Source organism: Phoxinus phoxinus, assembly GCF_949152265.1.
Source record: "Phoxinus phoxinus genome assembly, chromosome: 13".
NCBI classification, from domain to species: Eukaryota; Metazoa; Chordata; class Actinopteri; order Cypriniformes; family Leuciscidae; genus Phoxinus; species Phoxinus phoxinus.
In genome coordinates, this window is record NC_136888.1 from 16,951,495 (window position 1) to 16,964,204 (window position 12,710).

At 37.3% G+C, this 12,710-nt stretch overlaps 1 protein-coding gene across 1 annotated transcript; it reads right to left on the reverse strand.

Annotated features, from left to right (window-relative positions):
- cyp26c1 (cytochrome P450, family 26, subfamily C, polypeptide 1) lies at nt 1-10,587 on the reverse strand. The gene is made up of 7 exons (XM_079632231.1): nt 10,484-10,587; nt 9,408-9,759; nt 7,145-7,369; nt 5,549-5,824; nt 5,287-5,442; nt 2,381-2,806; nt 1-1,299 (listed from the first exon to the last, which is right to left on the reverse strand). Exons 2-7 carry the CDS (start codon nt 9,609-9,611, stop codon nt 922-924), a joined length of 1,665 nt encoding a protein of 554 aa, XP_079488357.1. The 5' UTR covers nt 9,612-9,759; nt 10,484-10,587; the 3' UTR covers nt 1-921.
- Between the last annotated feature and the right edge of the window lie 2,123 nt (nt 10,588-12,710).

A 12,710-nucleotide genomic window follows, 5' to 3' on the forward strand; every position in this document is an offset into this window, starting at 1 on the left:
CCAAATAAACACATTAAATCTCTTTATTGAACAGAAACATCTTTAACAACATAGAAGAGCTCCAAATGCACATTTCAAAATAGATATCATAAAAGATATAAAATTAACGAGCACTACCGAACAAGACAAACATTAGCACAGGGACTACAAATTACACACATGTATTGACACGACAAGAATACACATAATATACTCCTAATTTGGAGGAAAAAGTGCTGCTTGTTTTCTCCTTCCCTGTATTTAAACTGAAACTCCAGTTCACAGCGCAAAGATCATTTTTCACAGCTTACATTCATGATAAACACAAATAACTATGCATTAGTTGCCTATTTATGTACTTTAAAGCATTCTGTAAGTACTAGAATACACAGTCGCAACAACGACAGCATGTACTGTATAGATAACTAGTCTTTTTAATAGTACAGTGGCCTAGAAATTAGAAAGTGGCATAATATTATTTATTTAGTGAGCTATCCCTATTCACTTGAAAAATACATATATAATTAGAGCTTATTTGTTCCTACTTCATTTCATAAAAAAACAGGTTTTGTTTACATATCACATACAATGCTGAGATGAATTTAAATGCATTTCTATTCTTTTTTTTCCGCCTAACAAGATATGTAGGATCGATGTCCGTTTCACATCAAAATGGCTTTTTGTATGTATTTTACACAGGCTTAAGTAACTTTGTCATGCATTCTAGTGGGTATTTACCCTTTTCATAAGTTCACTAAGAGTTCAAGACTTTGCATTATCTAATGACTGTGTCAAGTCCATCATTCCACCCCCACTCTATCAGATTTCCAGATGCTTTGCTTTGCATAAACATCAGGAAGGAAACTGCATATGACTGCAAATGATTCCCGAAGGCAGTTTGTGCGTATGTGGTGCAGTGTCTAATTGATGTTTCTTTTTTGCCTATATATGCGTGGACTCTCTCCGGTTTCTCTCGATCCCGTGGGTTCTGTAGTTAAAAAACACGTGCAGTCCATTGACCGGATGCACGATTGGCACCGTCTGCATCCTTGGATACGTTTCTGTGGCCAGAGTGCAGTCTGCCGTGGCGAGCAACTCCACCGCAAGAGTTTTCAGCACGATCAAAGCAAGCTCCCGTCCGATGCATCTCCTCACACCGCCTCCGAAAGGCACGTAACTGAAGCGCTCGGTTTTGCTGCGGTCTCTATCTGCACAGAAGCGGTCGGGGTCGAAGAGCTCCGGGTGCTGATACGCTTCTGCAGTCTCGTGCGTGTCACGAATGCTGTACATGACGCTCCAGCCCTTCGGGATCTGATAACCCTGCAGATGCACAATATAGTGATCAGTGTTGGGGGTAACTCATTACAAGTAACTTGAGTTACGTAATCAGATTACTTTTTCAAGTAACTAGTAAAGTAACAAATTACTTTTTCAATTTACAACAAAATTTCGAAGTTACTTTTTCAAATAAGTAACGCTAGTTACTTTTTCACATTTTTTGACTGACAGCTCTCCTGTCCTCATGTTGAGAGAAATAAACTGAGGAGGTGTTGTGTCCGCTGTGTAAACATTAAGGTTATTTTAGTTCTGGACTAAACGCGAACATGCATTTACTCATCTCACTTAGACGAAAACATTCAGTATTCCTCAAAATGAATTAAAAATAGTGAAATACAATCTCAGAATTTTACGCAAAACTTTTATAATTAACTATATTGTTTAAAACTTATATACTTTATGTATTTAATCTCACTTTATTAACCAATGTGTTTGCTGCTGACCTTCAATGATCTTATTCAACCATACTAATAAGCAAAAATGACTTTAGATTAGATTTAGAAATAAGAGTGTTGAACTTTCTTCTCCTGTATTCTATTGTTCTTTAATCCAGAATAGCCACACAGCTGAAAGGTTTGTTCGAGCTGCCCCCTCTACTGTACATCTGCTGTACATTAATTCAGCCAGAGGCTTATTCATTTCAAATTGGTGTGAAATGGCCTTAACATTTACCAAAAATAGATCTTGTTTTTGTTGTTATTAAAAAACAAACAAGCAAGCCCAGTCCAGGTGATAAAAAGTAACGCAAAAGTAATGGAACACGTTATTTTTCATAACACAATTAGTTACTTCTTTTGGGAGTAACACAATATTGTTATGCATTACTTTAAAAAGTAACTTGCCCCAACACTGGAAATGATTACGTTAGACAGAGCGCATTGCCTTCTAGACTCAAATCAGTTTATTATTCAACTTTAAGAACACCATTTTAGAGTTTGATGATGCACATGTTTTTTATCAGCAACATCTGATTATTATTGTAAATGCAGTAACTTTAAATAATGTTTTAAAAAGGGTGTTAGCAGTACTTGTATTGGTCAAAATGTAAAAGAAACACACTCACGTTCAGTTCAAATGTTTGCAGAACTGTCCTGTATCCCCCAGACACCGGTGGAAGGAACCGAAGCACCTCTTTGACCACACAATCCAGGTAAGAAAGTTGACTCAGTTTCTCCAAACTTAGGTAAGGGACGTGGGTCCGAGAGCGACACCCCTCTTCCTTGTCTCCTGCTTCAAAACACATACTTTTATTCGTCGTCGATCTCCACTCGCTGGTACTCTTCTCGGCGGCATCGCTTTCCTCACTGATGATGTTTCCATGGCAACGAGAGCGGCAGGATCCGTGCACGTCGCTGGTCAAGCCCTCGCTCTCTAACTCTGCTCCTGCACGTCTGCTCACATCTGGATGACGGAGAAGCTGAAGGATGAGGGATGTTGATGCGCTGGCGGTAGTGGAGTGGGCGGCGAAGATTAACTCTACCGCCGTTTCCTGAAATACATTTTAATTTATTCATTTAGCAAAAAAAAGCCTTAAGTAAATTGTGAAAAAATAAATAAAAATAATTCGCCCTTACATTTTTTTTTAAGTATACACTTAAGTGCATTTTGGACACTTAATTACATATTAACTGCAAATAAATAAAAATTAATTATATTTAAATGTATATTAAATGCAATTAACTGAATTTAAAAGTGCTTTTTTGACCCACTTAAGTAGGACTTAATTTAATAATTACTTGTCTTTGAAATGTGATTAAAGTGTACTGCGGAGCGTACTGGTAAATAAAAAAAATACTATCATGTAATTTCTATTGAAATGTTTATATGTATTTAAATATATCTATGTCAGTGCATGTTCCTTTCAGTTAAAACAGCTCAAACAACTTAAACCCTCAGATTCACAGACAAGGCTTAAACCTAGTCCCAGACTAAAATGCATGTTTGGTCTGTTTTAACTGAAACCAACTCTGATATATCTTAAAATATGTCATTGCCATTATTTTGTCTCAAGATACGTAATGTTGTTACGTGTCTAAGGCACGTTTATAAAATCTACTTAAATGTCCTAATTGAACTAAGGTCTAATCCTGGCTTAAACAACCCCTGTCTGTGAAACCAGGCCAACATCTAATATCATATAACACACTACAGTTAAAATTATTATCAAGTATTTTACATGTGCTTTAGTATTTTAGTCAAGACATTAAAGGAGAACTCCGGTCAATTTTAACATTGAGCTCAATTTTTAGTAAATTTGGAGTGCTGTCAATACAGAGAACAACGACAAAAATCGGTGTTGCCTACACCGTGTTATCCTATTTTTAAAATTTGCACCCTGTTGACTTGAATGGGGCAAGTTTTAAACCTGCTTTTATCCTCTTATCATCCTTGATGTGTCATTACAAGTGCCCAGCCATGTGAGTGATTCCTTCAGAGTGAACACGAGTGAATCTGACTGCAGTAGATGTGAAAGATATGAATAAAAATGATGTTAATTCAGCCAGCGCAAATACCTGATTTCGACCGAATTTCGACCGAAAACAGGAACTAAATACAGGTCTGTGCGCTGGCTGATATAACATCATTTTTATTCATATCTTTCACATCTACTGCAGTCAGATTCACTCGTGTTCACTCTGAAGGAATCAATCAACATGGCTGGGCACTTGTAATGACACATCACGGATGATAAGACTAAGAACTGGTTAAGTTTAAAACTTGCCCCATTCAAGTCAATAGGATGTAAATTTTTAAAATAGGATAACACAGTGTAGGCAACACCGATTTTTGTCGTTGTTCTCTGTATTGACAGCACTCCAAATTTACTAAAAATTGAGCTCAATGTTAAAATTGACCGGAGTTCTCCTTTAAAACACAAAATGTAACAAAGTACCGGTAAAGCTTTTGTTTTGACATTAAAACAAAGTGCACTTTTTTAAAGGGGTGGTAAAATTATCACAAGATGTAAAATAAATCTCTGATGTCCCCATGGTGTGTGTGTGAAGTTTTAGCACAAAATACTCCACAGATATGTTTATATAGCATGTTAAAGTTGTCACTTTTTGAGGATTTGCAAAAACGCACAGTTTTGTGCCTGGCCCTTTAAATGCAAATGAGCTGCTGCAGAGGGCGGGGTTTCAAGAGCTCTGTGTGTTAGCAGCTGCGATTACCTCACGCAGACACACTAAAATGACAGAAACTGTTCTGTCTTTAATGTTAAAACGGAGTCAGACAAAGATGGAGAGACTCAAGAAGAAGTGACAACATGTAGAATGCAACAGGACGTCTCTGAAAGGTTAGTTGATAAATTTATGTTGCTGATGTGGAGTTAACTATCTTCAAATAGGATATTCTCTCATGGTAATCTATAAATCGCTCGTATAGGAACTGTTGTGAGATGCACACAGACTGACTTTCTATTGCATGTGAAAAGATGGATGCTAAAGTTTGAGCTGACTCACAAATGTACTCTTATAGAACAACTTTTCCTCTTCTCAACATGGACTGCGTGTTCCCGGGGGCGGGATTTGTGTACAAATTTAGGCTTGCTGATGTCACTAACCCGTGAGGAATGTCCTGTAGTCTCTACCAGCCATTTGTTGTAGTCCTTTTCTTTAAAAGCAAATATCTTCCTTTGCTTTGAACTTTGAGCGTTGTAACTTTGCAGATGTTGTTTATGCACAAACAGCAACATTACACACTAACTCAAGTTAGAAAAGTGAAATCATACTTTACCACCCCTTTAAGTGTACTTAAGAGTGTTAAAAAATGTAATTAATGTTTACTATAAGTACACTTAAGTGGCCTTTTATTTCATTGATATTATATTATCTACAAGTACAGTATTTTAAAATATACTATTAATATTTGAAGTACACTACAGGAGCACATTCCACACAGTTAAGCGCACTTATTTTTCACAAGGGTGGGTATAATGCAAAGATAGCACACAATATTTGTGGATTTTACCTTAAGTTCTTGCATTGTAAGGTCGTAGTCATTTTCCTTCGCACTACTCAGCATATAGTCAAAAGCGTCGCAGTAATCGCTGGCTTGCTGCTTTTTCAGTTTTTCCTCTATGATCCTCTCCATGGCAGAGTGCAGAATCTCACGGGCCCTGATTCCCTGCAACCCACATTCATAAAAGATTTTAAAAGTAGCTAAGATTTAGACATTCATCAAGCTGTGAGACGAAGTGAGATTTGGCCTGAGGAAGGAAGGTCATTCTCACCTTGCGCATGCCGCTTATGGGGGTGTCAATGGGAAGCGAAAAGAGGTTGTTCATGAGCTGTTCAAAGGTTTTAGAGAGAGAAGCGATTTGCTGCTCATCCAGGTGCAGACCGAGCAGGACTTGCACAGCGATGCGGAAGGTGAGGGACTTGGCTGCGGCGTAAACATCCACAGACCCGGTCTCGGTGCACCACTTTGCAATTTCAGACTTGACCACGTCTTGAAGTCGTGTCAGATAGGCCTCCAGCGCCCCACGGCTAAACACTTTTGCAAGGATCTAGGAAGCAAATAGAGAGCTGCAGTGATGTATTTTTGTAGGCCAACCCAGAAGTTAGCATAACACTACCTCAACAAATCCCAACAGGATTCTTCCATGGGCTTTTGAATGATCACAAAAAATAAGCTCTGTGATCAACAGTTTATGTTACTTACACGTTTTGTCAATCAAGATAATTTTCACAAATGAACACAAGTTTTATGAATTTTGAAGCGTACATACACTATCTTCAACGTCACCATCACCAAGTTTCTGACAACTCTTTCAGTCTTTATTTAAAAAAAATGGTAACACTTTATTTTAAGGTGACATAGTTATTACTCTTTACTTACACAAATAAGTACTGAGTAATATTAATTAACTACATGTACCGGTACTTACTATAAGAGTTAGGGTTAGGTTTAAGGTTGGTTACTTGTAATTATGCATAATTTACTGTTATTACTATAGTAAGTACATGTAGTAATGTGTAACAACGTCACCTTAAAATAAAATGTTACCAAAAAAAAGAAGAAGTGTGAGTTAGAATTGCAAGAACATGGTTATAAACCAACCCGATTTCATGAAATGCGTTTCTATAGCACGCATTGTATTCATCGTGCAATTTATACGTGAAAATTAGTTTTTACGTGCATATGATACGCACTGTAAACCCCTTGGATAGGATTAGTGGTGTGGGGTACGTGTGTATTAGACGCATAAAGTGCGTATCATATGCACGCGGAAACCTGCGTTTCATATGCACGTAAAAACAAATTTTCGCGTATAAATCGCACGATAAATACAATGCGTGTTATAAAGACGCATTTCATGAGATCAGGCTGTATAAACACAATGAGGCTGTGAAAGCAGACTGGTGCGTAGATGAGTTTACCTGTTCGGTGTCAGTGGGATTGTTTAATGTCCCTGACAGTCCCATTTAGCACCTTGTTAGCAACCGCCTTTTTTAAGGCACAAGACTAAAATGTGAAAATATCTTGAGCTTGTGTTCACCACAGACCTTATTTTAGGCTTTTAACCAACTTTGGGACGATGGAACCAGAAGAGCTAAACGGGTTTTGGCCTACAAAAATACATCTGGACTACATAAAAACAATGTTTATTGATCAAATGGATAACTTGATCAGTAATATCTATAACTGAAATGTTATTTTTTTGTGAGCTCAAAAAAAATGTATTCAAGAGGTAAAGAGTTTATCTTTACGGGGATATAGGAGAAATACAACAACTAATGTCAAACTTAAGCACAAAATACTTTTCGATTAGATGCCTTTTTTATTGAGGACTGAAAAGGTCATGCATTTCAGACATTCAGCTTACTTTTCTTTTTCTCTTGTGCAGGTCACCAACTGAGTTTACTAGAGTGTTGGGCCCCAGGATGATGCGTGTGCTCTGGGGCCACTGCGTGCACACCAGCGTGTGTTCGCCCAGCAGAATCTTACGGATGTTTTCTGCACCGGTCACTCGGATGAGGGGTTTGCCCAAAAGGTGAGTTTTGAAGACATTTCCATGTTTCTCTCGTCTAGAGATGTGAAAGCTGGATCCCTGTTGAAACATAATGAACAACTTTTAGAGGGTTGCAACACCCCAGGTCCCCACTACTTTTGACCAATTTATTTCTTAAAGGCCCACTGAAGTGCTTTGAAACGCGCAGCATTATTCAGTGTGTTGACGTAATTTCCATTGAAACACAGGGCGGGACATATTGATCAGCTGCTCTCCTTTTTAAAATAGCCAATAGCATTTTGTTTATATCACAGACAGCTCGGCCAGAGCCGTTCTAATCTCTAACAGTTCCTCCTCCGTATCTCTGTGACATTTACGCGAAACCAGACTTCATTCGCCCCAATGGAAAGCATATTTACACTGTCTGAATCGTTCTCTATCCCCTATAGTGAACTTTGTGCCATTCACCATGTAGAAAATAGTAAATGTGTGAACAAATGACCCATTTTAATGTAGGGGGCGGGACAAGAGCATTCGACTGGACAGAAAATATGATGAGAAGCTGAAGCGCAGATATCATCAAAATCATTGATCCATATTGGCAGAAGTGAGAGACTAGGTTTTGGATGCTTATATCTTCTAAATGCAAGATTTGTCATTGTTTTGGAGCACACTAGTTTATATATAACAGCCTATTCATAAAAGTTTAAAAAGCAAAAAAAAAAAAAAATCTAAAAATAATTTTATTTCATGGGGACTTTAAGGCCAATTCACACTGCACATACAAACCTCAAAAAAAGAAGTTGGCTTGGATTTAGAATTGTATGCAAAATAACTGTCACGTTCACACTGCCCCAGCAGACAAATGCTGATTGAACATGTGATTGACAAATGTTTGTTGGCATTTGTCTGTGCTGTGTGAACTGACCTTTAGACCAGTTGTTTGTGACTATAAGGATTTTATAGAGTTGAGTAGCATCTATAGTAGCTAGTAATATAGCAGATATTCAATTTTATGCTGATATAGAAATTTCCATATTTATCTACCACTGTGCATGAAATCAAGGTAAACATCTTTGTTTTTACCACCATGAAGGTTGCCAGGTCTGTAGCTAGCTTTACTAGGGCAGTAAAATGTCGCCGCAAAATAGCCCAATGCGATTTTCTCCAGTGAATTTGTAGGTGTATGGGTGCTGTAGCGCCGAAATCGTACGTACGGGGGTGGATATCAAGCCGCGGGGGAAAAATTAACCCGCGGCAACAACTTAAAAGTATCCCGATTCCAGGGGAAAACCGCGGAATTGGCAACACTGAATTACACTCTCATCAAGTTCACACATGCCACGGAATAAGTCCCCATGTGTATTTGTACATTAGGCCAGCAGAGGAGCTCATATGCATCATATTCATATTCCTTTGAGAAAGCATTGCACTTTGCTTGACAAATGTAATGCAATAATATTAGAAAAATAACATAACATGCAATACCCCAAGGTCTACATTTATGATGGAAGAAATAAAATAACTAACTTTTAAAATAAATTCTAAATGAGGTTTGCCGTGGAAGTCGACTCTTTCATTAGGCCCTTTTGCCGTTTAATATTTGTTAGGCTACCAACATCGGTGTGTTAATTAGGCTACGTTTGTGTTTATAGCCCGTTTCAAAAGAAATTTTAAAGATCGTTTCAGTAGGCTATAGCCTACCCACAAAAGTTTAGGCAACGTGTGAGTCAGAGTGCGCCAAATGTTTAAGAATCGGCTTTAATTGAGGAGGTAACCATAGCAACACGTATTCGGTTTTCAAAAAATGAACCTCAAAAGAAAATTACTTAGCCTACAGAAATTATTTTACAACGATGACCCCGCTGAAAGGAAATAAATAATGCGCGCACTGCAACAGCACCTTAATTGCTTTGTAATTAATATATTTTATTTATTTCAAAAACATTTCAACATTACAATAGGCCTATAATAGCCTATAGGCTACATATAGGCTAGGCTATAATTCATATTGAGACTTTCTAATGGAGAGAACAGACAATAGAATATAATGCATAATTGTATTCGCTAAATCATAAAACACAGCGAACAGAATCCAATGTCTGAGTAGAATTCTATTTATATATTCAAGTCTTACCTGGAAAAGCCAGTGGAAAGTTTCTCCGACCAGCGGCCAGCCCATGGAGCCCTGCGGAAGTGGGAGTTTACACGCCCGATCCCGGGTGATGCTCCACCTGAACTCCCACAGCAGCCGCGAGACCACCAGCAACAGCAGCACCGGTAACACGGCACCGGCAGCCGCCAGCAACGCGGACACGAGGCAGATATCGTGCCCGAACATCTCCAGCGATGAGCAAAGCCAACAAGTAAAAAGAAAGAAAATAATTCACGTGCGCCCGGTGCGTGCTGTTGATGCTCTCTACTTGATGGAGCGCCTCCAAAAGTTGTGCGACGCGCAAGAAGGATCCCTTTACGCGCTCCTTGGATATCTATGGAATAAGAATATGAGATTACATTAGGCTGGAATTATAATGGGCTTCCTGAAGAGAGGAGATCTACCATTGCTTTCAGTCGCTCCAGCTTCACAGAGGAGGACAAGAAACTGACAACTATTCCAAACAGTTTTACAAGTTGCATGCGCTGGCATGTCTTTCATCCGCGTTTATCCACATTTTCTTGGGGTGCAACCCCTGGGACAGCCCTGCTCTCACCCACTCTGACTGCAAATCAGACTCATCCAACTGAATTTCAGATTATGAGAAGTTTGGAAACGTGCACAACTTTGTGCCTAATAAAGAAAATCTCAAACAGTTCGGAGTAAGTAAATCTCATACACTCTTAAAATAGCATAATAGGATATAGTAGGCTGTATTAGTACGTAGTGTGCATGCATTCAACCTCAATCAACTTTTATTCTTTGGGTCTTTTATTCAACTTTAATTCTGTTCCGAAGAACATAGTGATAAAGTAAATATTTTTGTATTTTTATTAAATATCCGAAGAATCAGTGAAAATGGCTATTAATAAGATGGTTAATATGCTACTAACTAACCTAACATAATAATCACGGAAGAAACCTTATTTTTAAGGGTGTAACAAAAAAAATCACTGTCAGATCTGTGGCTAAAACATGCAATCAGTAGAAAAACACATCATCTTAATCACAAAACTATGTGACCTTACAGATGAAACAGAGACAGACAGTATACTCACCTCAGCACTAGTGTAAAATCATACCGAAGATATCCAGTGAAACTTCCAGAATCTGTCTTTCTTTGGGTAAGCTATGTGTCTTCAGTGCATCTCGCGCGCTCGAGCTTTATAGGTATTGGCACATGTTATGATCCACCTTCACCAGTGACGTGTGAGCAGTTTTTTTCTCTCTCTCTGATAGTTGAAGAGGTCGTGGATAGATCACAGGGAAAGCATGGGAAACGTTTGAGATCGTAGGTTCCACAGGGGGAATCAGAAAGAAAAGAGAGAGAGAGAGAGAGAGAGAGAGAGAGAGAGAGAGAGAGAGAGAGAGAGAGAGAGAGAGAGAGAGAGAGAGAGAGAGAGGTTTTAGTGATTGGTTACCTATTTCCTCATTGAGATTCCATTCGATCCACTTGTCATCACATTGGCAAGCCTTGTGGTTTAGTTTAGCCTGCATAAAAATGTTTGAAAATAATATTTTGTATATAAAAAAATAAACATTCACTAAATTATAAAATATTTACAAAAATAATCGGATTATTATAAAGTAAAACGGATAAAGTAAATAAATTATTTATAAACACAAACATGAAAAAATAAAATTAAATAAATGAAGAGTAGGCTAATAAATGTAACCAGTTTGTGGATATTACTTTGAGAGGGCCAAAAGAATATCAGTCATTTTCTGAACTCGTTTAGAATTCGTTGCAACTTAGTATTTTGGCGCCCCGAGAACAGTTAACGATCTTAACAACATTTTAAACAAAACTAATATTTTTGTAACATATTTATTTGTGATGTTTAAATTTATTAAAATGTGTTAAACAATGACATATGTCGATGTATCGTCCGATGCACACATCAGCGAGTTACCTGTTCACGCAAAGGCAATTTCTGTTCGAGAGCGTATATTTAGCGTAATGTGACATAAACTTTTTAAGATATTTATCATTATGCGGTTTATTTTTTCCCGTCGATGTAATTCTTTAAAATAATTCCTAATTGTTAGCGTTTTAAAATTATGCCAGTATATTAATTTGCTCGTGCTTTGGCAGGGGAAACAAATTAAATAGGCCTAGATACATCCATAAAAAAGCAAAGCTGCAATGTAATTGTTATTATCACATTAATACAATAACCACACAGTTAGTCTATACTGGTCGAAAAAAAAAAATGTTTTGTTTGCATTTCAATAAATTACAAAAAAAGACAAAAAAAAAAAGACTGAAAAATGCAAAAGTAGGCTACATTCAGATTTTAATATTATTAGCACATTTCCTTTAAGCCATTAGTCATTAAAAAATGATAAATAATTGTATGTATCCTAATTATATACTAATTTAGAATAATATTGTAAAAACAGAGAAAAGTTGTGTGATTTTGTGTAAAAAAAAGGATCTATTTCTCTCTGATCACAGTGATTTCAAAGACCCTCAAATAGCTGCTTTTGTTGTTGTTGTTGTTTTAATGCTGTATGTTTAAATTGGACCAGAAGATGCAGAAGATGGCTAGTGTTCATTTTTCTTTCTTGAATAATTTCTGATGGTTAAACTATACAAAACTAAAGGTCAGAGTGAGAAAGGGCAGGATAAGGAGAAGACATTCCCTGTCTCGGGTGGTTGAACAAATCCCGTTATTAATTTTAACAACAGAGACTCAGAATACCAACTAAAGCTCAAAGTCAAGTTAAAGACGTGCAGAGGCTTGCCACATAGTCACACACTCATGGCCAGGTCTCCTCTCTCACACATATCTGCCATACACACAAACAAATGGAAACATTTGGAGGCACTATATTATAAAATATCAGTTATTTTTTCCCTATGAGCAGATTTAAACGTCCATTCATTCAAGAAGCAAGCATCACTCCTATACTGTTTTTAAAACCCAGATATCAATTTCTGTGTGTGTTAGGATAAGTGCAGAAACAATGAAAGTTGTGAAAATACAACATTCTCACTCCAGATGTGTCAAATACAAGATTAATCATCTGGCCAAGGCTAAAGGAACCCTTTGCCATTTTTACATTAATTTGATAGTAGCCTAATTTTGATCAAATTTTTTTTACTGTACTCAGTTCTAATACATTTTATCATATGTTTATGTTCAATTTAATCATTTGATATATTTGTCATATCAACATTACTAAATTGCTATGTAAATATTTCCATAACTTTTTACCCATCACCTGTCAGATCCAAAAGCATGACATCATCAAACAAGTTATTAAAACCACATCAAAACC